We start from the raw sequence: 15,830 nt of genomic DNA, 5'->3' as shown, positions 1-15,830 counted from the left end.
AGGGAATTCCAGAGTTTACCAGATAAAGGTATGAAAGACTGAGAGAACTGGTTAGCTCTCGCATTTGAGAGTTGGACAGAATAGGGATGAGAGGAAGAAAGTCTTGTGCAGCGACGCCGCAAGAGGAGAAAAAACATGCAGTTAGCAAGATTAGTAGAGCACTTAGCATGATAATAGCGATAAAAGATAGTATGAGATTAAACATTTCGGCTGTGAAAAAGAGGCTGAAGTAAATCAGAGGAGAGGAAATGGTGAGACAAAAAGCTTTTGGTTTCATTCTGTCTAATAAAAGCTGTGTGAGTGGAATCCCCCGCATCCCCCCAATCATGCGAAGAGTACTCCATACAAGGACGGATAAGGCCCTTGCACAAAGTTAGCAGTTGGAAAGGCGAGAAAAAGTGACGGAGACGCCGCAGATCGTCTAACTTCATAGATGCTGTTTTAGCAAAAGATAAGATATGAAGTTTCCAGTTTACATTATGAGTAAAGGATAGGCCGAGGATATTCAGTGTAGAAGAGGGGGACAATTGAGTGTCATTGAAAAAGAGGGAATAGTTGTCAGGAAGGTTGTGTTGAGTTGGTAGATTGAGTTTTGAGGCATTGAAAACTACTAGATTTTCTCTGCCCTAATCAGAAATTTTAGAAAGATCAGAAGTTAGGCGTTCTGTGGAGTGCCTCCGTGATCTGTTGACTTACTGAAGGGTTGGTCGTCTCTGAAAAGGCGTGAAAAAGTATAGGGTGGTATCATCAGCATAGGAGTGGATAGGGTAAGAATTTTGGTTAAGATCATTAATGAATAATAGGAAGAGAGTGAGTGACAGGATAGAACCCTGAGGAACATCACTGTTGATAGGTTTAGGAGAAGAACAGTGTCCGTCTACCACAGCAGCAATAGAACGGTCGAAAAGGAAACTTGAGATGAAGTTGTAGAGAGAAGGATAGAAGCCGTAGGAGGGCAAAATATCTCCAATAGGTTTACTTCTTCATCTTTCCCTCCTTTATTTCATCCTGATGGCATCACTGCCATCACATCTGTCTCTGAAGCTGAACTTTTGTCTCAAACTTTTGCTAACAACTTCACCTTGGATGGTTATGGGCTTATCCTTCCCTCTCCTCCTCCCTCTGACTATTTCATGCCTTCAGTTAAAATTCTTCATAATGATGTTTTCTATGCCCTCTGGCCTAAACCCTATGAAGGTCTATAGACTTGATTGGGTCCCTCCTAGTGTTTTTAAAAACTGTGCCTCCGTGCTTACACCTTGCCTGGCCAAACTCTTTCAACTATGTCTATCGACTTCTATCTTTCCTAGTTGCTGGAAGTTTGCCTACATTAAGCCTGTTCTTAAAAAGAGTGACCGTTCTAATCACTCAAACTACCGTCCTATTGCTTTAATCTCATGTTTGTCTAAAGTTTTGAATTTATCCTCAATAGAAAGATTCTCAAACATGTCACTTCATAATCTCCTATCTAATCGCCAGTATGACTTTCGTGAAGACCGCTTTACTGGTAATCTTCTGGCGTTCTTTACAGAGACTTGGTCATCTTCTTTTAGAGATTTCTGTGAAACGTTTGCTGTTGCGTTAGACATATCAAAAGCTTTTAATAGAGACTGGCACAAAGCTTTGATTTCAAAACTGCCCTCCTATGACTTCTATTCTTTTCTCCGCAACTTTATCTAAAGTTTCCTATCTGACCGTTCTATTACAGCCTTGGTAAACAGCCACTGTTCTTCAAAATCTATTAACAGTTGACTTCCTTAGGGTTCTGTCCTGTCACCCACTCTCTTTCTATATTATTTATTAATGTTCTTCTTGACGAAACCTAATTCTTGCTCTATCCACTCTTACGCTGATGATACCACCCTACGTACATCTTCCCACGTCCTTTCAGAGACGACCAATCTTTCAGGAAGTCAAAAGATCACGCAGGGACACCACAGAACGCTTGACTTCTGATATTTCTAAGATTCTAATTCGGGCGGAGAAAACTTAATAGTATTCAATGCCTCAAAACTCAATTCCTCCATGTATCAACTCGAGAGAACCTTCCAGATAACTATCCCCTTTATTCAATGATACTCAGCTGTCCCCTCTTCTACACTAAATATCCTTGGTCTGTCCTTTATTCATAATCTAAACTGGAGACTTCAAATCTCATCTCTTGCTAAAACAGCATCTATGAAGTTAGGCGTTCTGAGGCGTCTCCGCCAGTTTTTCCCACTCCCTTCAACGGCTAACTTTGTATGTACAAGGGCCTTATTCGTCCATCTATGGAGTATGCCTCGCATGTATATGAGAGTTTCATTCATATTGTTCTAGACATGGTGGAATCAAATGATAAACGTCACATCAGCTCCTCTCCTCTGACTGACTTTCTTCAGCCTCTTTCTTACTGTCGAATTGTTGCATCTCTATCAATGATCACTATTTTCATGCTAACACCTCTACTTACTTTGCTGCGTGCCTCTCCTGCTCCTGCGGCTTCGCTACACAAGGCTTTCTTCTTCCTCTCAACCCTATTCCGTCCAACACTAATGCAAGAGTTAACCAATACTTTCTATCATTCATACCTTTCTCTGGTAAACTCTGGAACTCCCTGTTTGCTTCTGTATTTCCATCTCCTTACGGCTTGACTTCTTTTAAGAGGGAGGTTTCAAGACACTTGTCCCTGACTTTTGGCTACTTGGTACTGGCAATAGAGTGGGCCTGTATAAATTAGTTACTACTGACGATTAGTTTGTCTGGGATTGTGCTTGAACTGTGATGCAAATTCGAGAAACATGCATCTGTTTGTGTATCTTATTCATTTACGCATTTTCTTTTTAATTAATCTTATTTTATTGTTTCTGTTGATTCTCCTTCGAGTACTCTTCTGAATCCTGCTCATGAGATGTAATGTACCGTACTTACGTGTGTCAGGATAACGTAATATAGCACTCTTCGCCTCGTGCTGCATGTATTGTCTGGTGATAAGGGTGTGCCTGGGAATAGCTTCTGGTGTCATTTAGCTTTAAGATATAATGAAAAAATGAATAACAATAAATTAATAAATAATAAAATGATAATAATAAAAGCAAGTGTGTGTGTGTGTGTGTGTGTGTGTGTCGGAAAGCGTACGCACAGACATGAACAAAGCCTGATTGACACAGTGAAATGATAAGCAATCTTGAAGAAAGCTCAGGTGCCGGCAGGAGTTGGGCAGGGCAAATAAATAATAATAATAATAGTAATAACAATAATAATAAAATAACAATAATAATAAAATAACAATAATAACAAATCACAACCTTATAGCTTCTGTAGGAACTGAGACAGACGAAAAGGAAACAAGCAAGCATTTATTGTTGCATAATGTTGTATCACATTCAACATTTCTCGGCTCACTGGATATACGAAGAGTTACTACTTTACTACTGCGTGTGGGAGAATGGGAGAGAGAATGAGGTGTGTGTATGTGTGTGAGTGTATATATATATATATATATATATATATATATATATATATATATATATATATATATATATATATATATATATATATATATATATTCTTTCTTTTATCATTGCACCCTTGGATTTAGCGAATGACTGCCAGACAAACAGAAGGACGAAGGTGACGTGTTGTGATTTGTCTTACTTTTGTCTCTCCTCGAAGTGCCTTGTGTGATAGCTAATGTGTTCATATACTAATTTCTTTTTTCTCTTACTTGTTACAGAAATCTTCATATATTTCATGTATGTACTACATGTCAGCTGATCTGATTGTCGTTAAGGACGTTTGTAGGATACAAAGCCATGTAACACACACACACACACACACACACACACACACAGTAAGAATGTTCAAGGAGCCTCTAGTATTCGTATAATAATTGCATGCTAGTGTGTGTGTGTGTGTGTGTGTGTGTGTGTGTGTGTGTGTGTGTGTGTGTGTGTGTGTGTGCAAACAGTAGCAGGTGCCAAGCGAAGGGTGTGCTGCTCCTGTCAGTAAGCGGGAGGACCTACAGACTCCTCTCCACTCCGCTGGGTCACTTAAACAGACTTAGGATCAATAAACTTCCATTTATTGCCTTGTCTAAAGTCTGGGTCTTCCGTCCCAGCAACATTCTTATGGCACACCAGGCCGGCGCAGAAGCCAGCCCACAAACTTAAGAATTATATATACTTAAGGTAATCATAATGTTTATGAAAGTAACTCAATTATCAGTATTCTAATTGAATATTATTTTAGAATAAAAAGCATTTCCTTCCTTTGAACACAATATAGTTGCAAAATAATAAAACTATGATTATAATATATTATTTTGTTTAAACGTACCGTGAAGCTTTATATAAATATTTAGGCGGTAACACAACCAAGCACCATTGGGAAAAGCTTATAGTATAAACAGCCCAGGCATTGAGGACAGGGACTCGTCACCGGGCCAGGAGTGCCAACACGGGCCATCTGCCGAGGACTCAATGGCCGAGGGCAGAGGCATCGGGAAAGGACAGCCTGCCGGGGATACCCAGACGTGTCCCCTCGTCTGGCCAACCCAGGCCTGGCCTGCCTCCCTCTTGCCACTTAACATTGTTAGGTAAACAAAATATATAATATATGTCGTACTTCCCAACTACAAGCACTATAAGAAATGTGCATGGATAGCACTGTTGTCTTCGTTGTATTATATTATGAAAAAGAACATTTTGGACCTTAACATTAAGTTTATATAAAAATAAGTAGCATGGCTGTAAAGAAATTCCTTACCTAAAGCTACCGTAAACATACTAGTTACAACTGAGGCTGGACTATGAGATGAGTGCTCCTCAGTGTGTCAGTTTGAGCGTTATTTTTAGAATCACAGTCAAGATCAGTCGTAAAGATTAAGGCTCGGAATATTGTCTACGGAGTATAATATTGTAAGGCGGTCAGCATCACAGGTTAAAATGAGCAGGAGTGGAAAAGTGTTTGCTCAATCCACTACAGGCAAATAAAACTTGTGGTCCTTAGTCTCATGAGCGGATTTGTAAGAAGAGGAGCGGGTTTCGAGCAAGGAAGCTGGGCAAGGAGTCACAATCTGCCACTCTCCCCTACGGGTGATAGTCGCGTCCCGCCACGGGTCGTATTCTGAGTGGAAGGTGATGGAGGAGGCGTTACCACGGCCCCTGCTGGTGGTGCGCTGCTCACTGCGGCTGGTGGTGGCGGCAGTGGAGCTAGACACACGCCGCTGATCGCTACGCTGCTGGTGGTGTGCTGACCATTTGCGGTACTCGTCTTGCGAGCCTGATATATGAGAGGAGTGACTGGCTCCTTGTGAATGGATAGCGCCATGTAGGGTTTCCGTTTTTCCTGCACCACCACGCAGGTCCAAGGCGTCTGCCTGTCGGAGCGAGGAAGCCATCTCTCGTGTTGAAGCAGATGACTCCACTTTGGAAGAATCCAGGCTTATTTGGCTGCTTGAGGTGGATTTCTGGACTGAGGATGACCGACCCTTGGTTTCACTGAAGCTTGTGTCCTCGGACAGGGAGAAGGATGACTGATTGTGACGGCCACGTCCCGTGGGTGTGGTAGCTGGCTGTGGGGATCTCCCCTTCACTGATCTACCGGTTGCTGTAGAGCTTTCCTGGGATTGAGACGTTTCAGAAGATTGCATTTTGGCTTCGGCAGAGGAGATTTTGCGCTCTTCTGATGTTGTTTTGACGCTACTTGCCCTTGATTCTACCTTTGACGCCGACTTGGTCTCACGCGATTCTTTGGTAATGACTCGCGTTATCTTCCGACCGTCAGCGGTGTATGACACGACCGTCTCCACATTGCGATTAGCAGATGTATCACCCTTGCTAGACGCTGCCTTTTGCATGGAACTTGATTCTTCCGTCTTGCTCCTAACGGTGGTGCTTCCTGTTTTCATGGTGGCGGTATCTTGTTTGGTTTGCACAGTTCCAGTTGTTGTTGTCACATCTTTGGCCTTCTGAACTTCAGTCCTACCGTTGATGACGCTGCTCTCGCGCCTTGACCCCGTGAATTCTCCTTCCAGTCTGAGACTATCTTCGTGTTTGGTGATAGAGGCTCGGCTACCCTGGACGGCGGAGTCTCGTCGGCGGCCCTCGAACTCTCCCTCTACCTTGAGGTTGTCTGGGTAGCGCTTTTGAGGCAGACGTTCACCTTCTCCAGGGCTGCCCTTTGAACGTCCTTCCATGTTACCCTCTTGTTTGAGGTTGTCAGGATATCTCTTTTGAGGAAGTCTCTCACCCTTGCCTGGGCTTTCTTGTGGTCTACCCTCATAACTGCCATCCAACTTCAAATTATCTGGATACCGCTTCTGAGGAAGGTGTTCACCCTTCCCAGGACTCTCTGGAGACCTACCATCGATGTCACCTTCAAGTCGTAAATTGTCAGGGTGTTTCTTTTGTGGCAGCCGCTCTCCTTTTCCTGGGGTTCCTCTTCTTCGTCCTTCAAAGTCCCCTTCCATCTTCAGATGGTCGTCATACTTGTACGGTGGAGGACGCTCACCTACTCCTGGAGATTCTTTGGGACGATTTTCAAATTTTCCATTTACAGAAAGATTGTCCTTGGGCTTCCTGACATCTGCCCGGTCACCCTTGATGGGACTCACACTCGGTGATGTGCCATAGAACTCACCTTCCATCTTTAGATTGTCCTCATATTTCTTAATTTGTGCCCTTTCTCCCTTGACCTTGAAAGTGTCCGTTCTTTTTACACCTTCCTTGATTGGGGTGCTGGTTCTTTGGAAGCCTTCGAACTTCCCTTCCATTTTAAGGTTGTCCTCATGTTTCTTGATCTCTGCACGTTCCCCCTTAAAAGTACTTGCTGTCTTTCTCCTTCCTTCGAAGCTGCCTTCCATCTTGAGGTGATCCTCGTGTCGTTTGACCTCAGCCCTCTGGCCTTTAATAACCGTAGTAGTTTCCTTGGTCACTTCCAAAGAGCCTTCTTGTTTCAGATTATCCTTAGGCTTTCTAACATCTGCTCTCTCACCTTTCCCAACTGCAGCTGATTTTCTTCGGCCTTCAAACTTGCCTTCCATCTTCAGAGAATCTTCATGTTTTTTAATGGTTGCTCGCTCTCCCTTTAATACAGTGGTGGTTTTCTCGACACTGAGTTCTCCTTCCATCTTAAGATTGTCTTTATGTTTCTTGATTTCCGCACGCTCTCCTTTTGTTATCACCGTTCTTTCTTTTCCTTCAAATTCGCCCACTGTCTTCAGGTGATCTTCATGTCTCTGGATTTCAGCTCGTTCTCCTCTAGTTGCCATTTCTTTCTTTGTGATAATCATGTCACCTTCCATTCGCAAAGAATCTTCGTGCTTCTGAACAGCAGCTCTCTCCCCTTTGGTGGCATAGGTAGTCTTGCTCACTTCCAGCTCCCCTTCCATTCTTAGATTGTCAGCATGCTTTGTTATGTGAGCTCTTTCACCAGCAACAGCAGCTTCATCCCTAATGAAAGTCATGTCACCTTCCAAGCGCAGGTTGTCTGAATGCCGTTTCACCTCCACTCTCTCACCCTTGGTAGCTGCTGATTTCCTACGGCCCTCAAACGTTCCTTCCATTCGCAGAGAATCCTCATGTTTCTTCACTGTTGCACGCTCCCCCCTTATGGGACTCTTTTGAGGCTTTCCTTCAAAGTCACCTTCCATCTTTAAGTTGTCTGGATGCTTCTTGACTGGGGCTCGTTCACCACGGGGTGCATCTTCCATTGGCTTGCCTTGGAATTCACCATCTGTCCTTAAATGATCAGGATGTCGAACAACTGGGGCTCGTTCTCCTACGGGAGCCTCATGAGGAACTCGTCCAGAAAATTCTCCTTCAACTCTTAAATTATCGTTATGTTTCCTGATCTCAGCTCTAACACCTTTGTGAATTTTATACTCATCTTTTTGCAAAGTATCAAGGTGGTATTTACCCTCAATGGTAAGATTATCTGGGTGCTTCACGGTTTGTGTACGTTGGCTCTGGTAAAGTTGGTAATCATCAGTGAATTGGGTCTTACCTACAAATTCACCTTCTTGTTTAAGATTGTCAGCATGGCGCACTACCTGGCTGCGTATCGATGAAACCACTGGGTAGTCATAGTGTGTGCTAGACTGCCCCAACCATTCGCCATCCATGTGTAGGTTATCTTCCCTACGAGATATCTCCACACGCTCACCACGCACTACTTTGTAGTCTTCTTCTTTGCCTGTAAATTCACCAGTAATACGGAGGTTATCATCATGTCTTCTCAAAGGTGCTCTTTCTCCTCTGGGAGTCTCTCCAGGAGAGGGAACATAGAAATCTCCATCCATATGGAGATTGTCTGGGTGTTTCTTGACAGGGGCTCTTTCTGCATAAGGAGCGTCTTCTCTTGGCTTTCCTTCGAAGTCACCAACCATCCTTAAGTTGTCAAGATGTTTCTTAACTGGAGCTCTCTCACCACGAGGAACCTCATCTGGCGATGGGGCATAGAAGTCACCATCCATGCGGAGATTATCAGGATGTTTCTTAACTGGTTCTCTTTGAGCATAAGGAGCGTCCTCCCTTGGTTTGCCCTCGAAGTCTCCAGCCATTTTGAGGTTATCAGGGTGTTTCTTGACTGGAGCTCTCTCACCACGAGGTGCTTTGTCGGGAGATGGGGCATAGAAGTCGCCATCCATACGAAGGTTGTCAGGGTGTTTCTTGACAGGGGCCCTTTCAGCATAAGGTGCATCTTCTCTTGGCTTGCCCTCAAAATCTCCAGCCATCCTCAAGTTGTCTGGGTGTTTCTTGACTGGAGCTCTCTCACCACGAGGTGCTTCGTCAGGAGATGGGGCGTAGAAGTCGCCATCCATACGAAGGTTGTCAGGGTGCTTCTTGACAGGGGCCCTTTGACCATAAGGTGCATCTTCCCTTGGTTTGCCCTCAAAGTCACCGACCATCTTCAGGTTGTCAGGGTGTTTCTTGACTGGAGCTCTCTCACCACGAGGAGCCTCCTCAGGAGATGGTGCATAGAATTCTCCGTCCATTCGCAGGTTGTCTGTGTGTTTTTTGACAGTAGCTCGTTCACCCATGGTGATCTGTTCATACTCCTTTCCAATGAACTCTCCCTCCATGCGAAGGTTGTCAACATGCCTTTGTACCGTTGCACGTTCACCAACCGTAACCTGTTCGTAATCCTTGCCAATAAACTCTCCTTCCAAACGAAGGTTGTCTTTTCGCCGCACAACGTCAACTCTTTCTCCACGGATGACTCTGAATTCATCTTCCTTTCCTTGGAATTCTCCTGTCATTTTCAGGTTGTCAGGATGTTTCTTTACTGGAGCTCGTTCGCCTCGTGGTGCTTCTCCAGGAGATGGAGCGTAGAAATCACCATCCATACGCAGATTGTCTGGGTGTTTCTTGCCAGGTTCTCTTTGAGCATATGGAACATCTTCCCTTGGTTTTCCCTCAAAGTCTCCTGCCATTTTGAGGTTATCAGGATGCTTCTTCACTGGAGCTCTCTCACCACGAGGAGCCTCATCAGGAGAGGGAGCGTAGAAGTCTCCATCCATACGAAGGTTATCTGGATGTTTCTTGACAGGGGCCCTTTGAGCGTAAGGAACATCTTCCCTAGGTCTGCCTTCAAAGTCACCAGCCATCCTCAAGTTGTCAGGATGTTTCTTCACTGGAGCTCTCTCTCCACGTGGTGCTTCATCAGGAGATGGAGCATAAAACTCACCATCCATACGAAGGTTGTCTGGGTGTTTCTTGACAGGAGCTCTTTGAGCATGAGGAGCATCTTCCCTTGGCTTGCCCTCAAAGTCTCCAACCATCTTGAGGTTGTCTGGATGTTTCTTTACTGGAGCTCTCTCACCTCGTGGTGCTTCATCAGGAGATGGGGCATAGAAGTCGCCATCCATGCGAAGATTGTCTGGGTGTTTCTTAACAGGAGCTCTCTGAGCATGAGGAGCGTCTTCTCTTGGCTTGCCTTCAAAGTCTCCAGTCATTTTCAGATTATCAGGATGTTTCTTGACAGGAGCTCTCTCACCACGCGGAGCCTCACCTGGCGATGGGGCATAGAAGTCGCCATCCATGCGGAGATTGTCTGGGTGTTTCTTAACTGGTTCTCTTTGAGCATAAGGAGCGTCCTCCTTTGGTTTACCCTCAAAGTCTCCAGCCATTTTTAGGTTATCAGGGTGTTTCTTGACGGGAGCTCTCTCACCACGAGGTGCTTCGTCGGGAGATGGGGCATAGAAGTCCCCATCCATACGAAGGTTGTCAGGATGTTTCTTGACAGGGGCCCTTTCTGCATAGGGTGCATCCTCCCTTGGCTTACCCTCGAAATCTCCAGCCATCCTCAAGTTGTCAGGGTGTTTCTTGATTGGAGCTCTCACACCACGAGGTGCTTCGTCAGGAGATGGGGCGTAGAAGTCGCCATCCATACGAAGGTTGTCAGGGTGTTTCTTGACAGGGACTCTTTGACCATGAGGTGCATCTTCCCTCGGCTTGCCCTCAAAGTCACCGACCATCTTTAGGTTGTCAGGGTGTTTCTTGACTGGAGCTCTCTCACCACGAGGAGCCTCCTCAGGAGATGGTGCATAGAATTCTCCGTCCATTCGCAGGTTGTCTGTGTGTTTTTTGACAGTAGCTCGTTCACCCATGGTGATCTGTTCATACTCTTTTCCAATGAACTCTCCCTCCATACGAAGGTTGTCAACGTGCCTTTGTACCGTTGCACGTTCCCCAACAGTAACTTGTTCATATTCCTTGCCAATAAACTCTCCTTCCATACGAAGGTTGTCTTCTCGCCGCACAATGTCAACTCTTTCTCCACGGACGACTCTGAATTCATCTTCCTTTCCTTGGAAGTCTCCTGTCATTTTCAGGTTGTCAGGATGTTTCTTGACTGGAGCTCGTTCGCCACGAGGAGCGTCACCAGGCGAGGGCGCATAGAAGTCACCATCCATACACAGGTTATCTGGGTGTTTCTTTACTGGAACCCTTTCAGCATAAGGAGCATCTTCCCTAGGCTTTCCTTCAAAGTCACCAACCATTTTCAGGTTGTCAGGATGCTTTTGGACAGGAGCACGTTCACCACGAGGAGCCTTATCACGAGAAGGAGCATAGAAGTCTCCATCCATACGAAGATTGTCTGGATGTTTCTTAACAGGTTCTCTTTGTGCATACGGAGCATCCTCCTTTGGCTTACCCTCAAAGTCCCCAGCCATTTTAAGGTTGTCAGGATGCTTCTTCACTGGAGCTCGCTCACCACGTGGAGCTTCACCTGGTGATGGTGCATAGAATTCTCCGTCCATTCGAAGGTTATCTGGATGTTTCTTGACAGGAGCTCTTTGAGCATGAGGAGCATCTTCCCTTGGCTTGCCCTCAAAGTCTCCAACCATCTTGAGGTTGTCTGGATGCTTCTTTACTGGAGCTCTCTCTCCTCGTGGTGCTTCATCTGGAGATGGGGCATAGAAGTCGCCATCCATGCGAAGGTTGTCTGGGTGTTTCTTAGCCGGAGCTCTCTGAGCATAAGGAGCATCTTCTCTCGGCTTGCCTTCAAAGTCTCCAGTCATTTTCAGGTTATCAGGATGTTTCTTGACTGGAGCCCTCTCACCACGCGGAGCCTCACCTGGCGATGGGGCATAGAAGTCGCCATCCATGCGGAGATTGTCTGGGTGTTTCTTAACTGGTTCTCTTTGAGCATAAGGAGCGTCCTCCCTTGGTTTACCCTCGAAGTCTCCAGCCATTTTGAGGTTATCTGGGTGTTTCTTGACTGGAGCTCTCTCACCACGAGGTGCTTCGTCGGGAGATGGGGCATAGAAGTCCCCATCCATACGAAGGTTGTCAGGGTGTTTCTTGACAGGGGCCCTTTCTGCATAGGGTGCATCCTCCCTTGGCTTACCCTCGAAATCTCCAGCCATCCTCAAGTTGTCAGGGTGTTTCTTGACTGGAGCTCTCTCACCACGAGGTGCTTCGTCAGGAGATGGGGCGTAGAAGTCGCCATCCATACGAAGGTTGTCAGGGTGTTTCTTGACAGAGGCCCTTTGACCATAAGGTGCATCTTCCCTTGGCTTGCCCTCAAAGTCACCGACCATCTTCAAGTTGTCAGGGTGTTTCTTGACTGGAGCTCTTTCACCACGAGGTGCTTCGTCAGGAGATGGGGCGTAGAAGTCGCCATCCATACGAAGGTTGTCAGGGTGTTTCTTGACAGGGGCCCTTTGACCATAAGGTGCATCTTCCCTTGGTTTGCCCTCAAAGTCACCGACCATCTTCAAGTTGTCAGGGTGTTTCTTGACTGGAGCTCTCTCACCACGAGGAGCCTCCTCAGGAGATGGTGCATAAAACTCTCCGTCCATTCGCAGGTTGTCTGTGTGTTTCTTGACAGTAGCTCGTTCACCACGGTGATCTGTTCATACTCCTTTCCAATGAACTCTCCTTCCATGCGAAGGTTGTCAACGTGCCTTTGCACCGTTGCACGTTCCCCAACAGTAACTTGTTCATATTCCTTGCCAATAAACTCTCCTTCTATACGAAGGTTGTCTTCTCGCCGCACAACGTCAACTCTTTCTCCACGGACGGCTCTGAATTCATCTTCCTTTCCTTGGAAGTCTCCTGTCATTTTCAGGTTATCAGGATGTTTCTTGACTGGAGCTCGTTCACCGCGTGGTGCTTCTCCAGGTGATGGAGCGTAGAAATCGCCATCCATACGCAGGTTGTCTGGGTGTTTCTTACCAGGTTGTCTTTGCGCATATGGAGCATCCTCCCTTGGTTTTCCCTGGAAGTCTCCGACCATTTTAAGATTATCAGGATGTTTCTTCACTGGAGCTCTCTCACCACGAGGAGCTTCATCAGGAGAAGGAGCATAGAAGTCTCCATCCATGCGTAGATTGTCTGGGTGTTTCTTGACAGGAGCCCTTTGAGCATAAGGAGCATCTTCCCTTGGCTTGCCCTCGAAGTCACCGGCCATCTTTAAGTTGTCTGGATGTTTCTTTACTGGAGCTCTTTCACCTCGTGGTGCTTCATCAGGAGATGGAGCATAAAAGTCGCCATCCATGCGAAGATTATCAGGATGTTTCTTAACTGGTTGTCTTTGAGCATAAGGAGCGTCCTCCCTAGGCTTACCTTCAAAGTCTCCCACCATTTTAAGGTTATCAGGATGTTTTTTGACAGGTGCCCTTTCTCCTCGAGGTGCTTCTTCATGTCTAGGAGCATAAAACTCTCCATCCATGTGAAGGTTATCAGGATGCTTTTGCACAGGGGCCCGTACAGCATAAGGAGCGTCCTCTTGGCCTGCCCTCAAAGTCCCCAGCCATTTTAAGGTTGTCAGGATGCTTTTTTACTGGAGCACGCTCTCCACGTGGAGCTTCACCTGGTAATGGTGCATAGAAGTCTCCGTCCATTCGAAGGTTGTCTGGGTGTTTCTTGACAGGAGCTCTTTGAGCATGAGGAGCATCTTCCCTTGGCTTGCCCTCAAAGTCTCCAACCATCTTGAGGTTGTCTGGATGCTTCTTTACTGGAGCTCTCTCGCCTCGTGGTGCTTCATCTGGAGATGGGGCATAGAAGTCGCCATCCATGCGAAGGTTGTCTGGGTGTTTCTTAGCCGGAGCTCTCTGAGCATAAGGAGCATCTTCTCTCGGCTTGCCTTCAAAGTCTCCAGTCATTTTCAGGTTATCAGGATGTTTCTTGACTGGAGCCCTCTCACCACGCGGAGCCTCACCTGGCGATGGGGCATAGAAGTCACCATCCATGCGGAGATTGTCTGGGTGTTTCTTAACTGGTTCTCTTTGAGCATAAGGAGCGTCCTCCCTTGGTTTACCCTCGAAGTCTCCAGCCATTTTGAGGTTATCTGGGTGTTTCTTGACTGGAGCTCTCTCACCACGAGGTGCTTCGTCGGGAGATGGGGCATAGAAGTCCCCATCCATACGAAGGTTGTCAGGGTGTTTCTTGACAGGGGCCCTTTCTGCATAGGGTGCATCCTCCCTTGGCTTACCCTCGAAATCTCCAGCCATCCTCAAGTTGTCAGGGTGTTTCTTGACTGGAGCTCTCTCACCACGAGGTGCTTCGTCAGGAGATGGGGCGTAGAAGTCCCCAACCATACGAAGGTTGTCAGGGTGTTTCTTGACAGGGGCCCTTTGACCATAAGGAGCATCTTCCCTTGGTTTGCCCTCAAAGTCACCGACCATCTTCAAGTTGTCAGGGTGTTTCTTGACTGGAGCTCTCTCACCACGAGGTGCTTCGTCAGGAGATGGGGCGTAGAAGTCGCCATCCATACGAAGGTTGTCAGGGTGTTTCATGACAGGGGCCCTTTGACCATAAGGTGCATCTTCCCTTGGTTTGCCCTCAAAGTCACCGACCATCTTCAAGTTGTCAGGGTGTTTCTTGACTGGAGCTCTCTCACCACGAGGAGCCTCCTCAGGAGATGGTGCATAAAATTCTCCGTCCATTCGCAGGTTGTCTGTGTGTTTCTTGACAGTAGCTCGTTCACCCATGGTGGTCTGTTCATACTCCTTTCCAATGAACTCTCCTTCCATGCGAAGGTTGTCAACGTGCCTTTGCACCGTTGCACGTTCCCCAACAGTAACTTGTTCATATTCCTTGCCAATAAACTCTCCTTCTATACGAAGGTTGTCTTCTCGCCGCACAATGTCAACTCTTTCTCCACGGACTACTCTGAATTCATCTTCCTTTCCTTGGAAGTCTCCTGTCATTTTCAGGTTATCAGGATGTTTCTTGACTGGAGCTCGTTCACCGCGTGGTGCTTCTCCAGGTGATGGAGCGTAGAAATCGCCATCCATACGCAGGTTGTCTGGGTGTTTCTTACCAGGTTGTCTTTGCGCATATGGAGCATCCTCCCTTGGTTTTCCCTGGAAGTCTCCGACCATTTTAAGATTGTCAGGATGTTTCTTCACTGGAGCTCTCTCACCACGAGGAGCTTCATCAGGAGAAGGAGCATAGAAGTCTCCATCCATGCGTAGATTGTCTGGGTGTTTCTTGACAGGAGCCCTTTGAGCATAAGGAGCATCTTCCCTTGGCTTGCCCTCGAAGTCACCGGCCATCTTTAAGTTGTCAGGATGTTTCTTTACTGGAGCTCTTTCACCTCGTGGTGCTTCATCAGGAGATGGAGCATAAAAGTCGCCATCCATGCGAAGATTATCGGGATGTTTCTTAACTGGTTGTCTTTGAGCATAAGGAGCGTCCTCCCTAGGCTTACCTTCAAAGTCTCCCACCATTTTAAGGTTATCAGGATGTTTTTTGACAGGTGCCCTTTCTCCTCGAGGTGCTTCTTCATGTCTAGGAGCATAAAACTCTCCATCCATGTGAAGGTTATCAGGATGCTTTTGCACAGGGGCCCGTACAGCATAAGGAGCGTCCTCTCTTGGCCTGCCCTCAAAGTCCCCAGCCATTTTAAGGTTGTCAGGATGCTTTTTTACTGGAGCACGCTCTCCATGTGGAGCTTCACCTGGTAATGGTGCATAGAAGTCTCCGTCCATTCGAAGGTTGTCTGGGTGTTTCTTGACAGGAGCTCTTTGAGCATGAGGAGCATCTTCCCTTGGCTTGCCCTCAAAGTCTCCAACCATCTTGAGGTTGTCTGGATGCTTCTTTACTGGAGCTCTCTCTCCTCGTGGTGCTTCATCTGGAGATGGGGCATAGAAGTCGCCATCCATACGAAGGTTGTCTGGGTGTTTCTTAGCCGGAGCTCTCTGAGCATAAGGAGCATCTTCTCTCGGCTTGCCTTCAAAGTCTCCAGTCATTTTCAGGTTATCAGGATGTTTCTTGACTGGAGCCCTCTCACCACGCGGAGCCTCACCTGGCGATGGGGCATAGAAGTCACCATCCATGCGGAGATTGTCTGGGTGTTTCTTAACTGGTTCTCTTTGAGCATAAGGAGCGTCCTCC

The 15,830-nt window shown here is 46.6% G+C and overlaps 1 protein-coding gene across 1 annotated transcript in view; it reads right to left on the bottom strand.

The window, feature by feature from the left end:
• Positions 1-3,325: 3,325 nt before the first annotated feature.
• LOC123520583 overlaps positions 3,326-15,830 on the bottom strand; it is a 91,625-nt gene continuing 79,120 nt past the window's right edge. Inside the window, 3 exon segments of the mRNA XM_045282983.1 lie at positions 3,326-12,336; positions 12,339-13,219; positions 13,221-15,829. Of these exon segments, the coding sequence (XP_045138918.1) occupies positions 4,952-12,336; positions 12,339-13,219; positions 13,221-15,829 (10,875 nt within the window). The 3' untranslated portion in view covers positions 3,326-4,951.

The sequence above is a fragment of the Portunus trituberculatus genome, chromosome 7 (assembly GCF_017591435.1).
Source record: "Portunus trituberculatus isolate SZX2019 chromosome 7, ASM1759143v1, whole genome shotgun sequence".
In the NCBI taxonomy this organism is placed as follows: Eukaryota; Metazoa; Arthropoda; class Malacostraca; order Decapoda; family Portunidae; genus Portunus; species Portunus trituberculatus.
The sequence above is the reverse complement of the archived record's forward strand: the minus strand, read 5'-3'. Positions and strand labels throughout refer to the sequence as shown.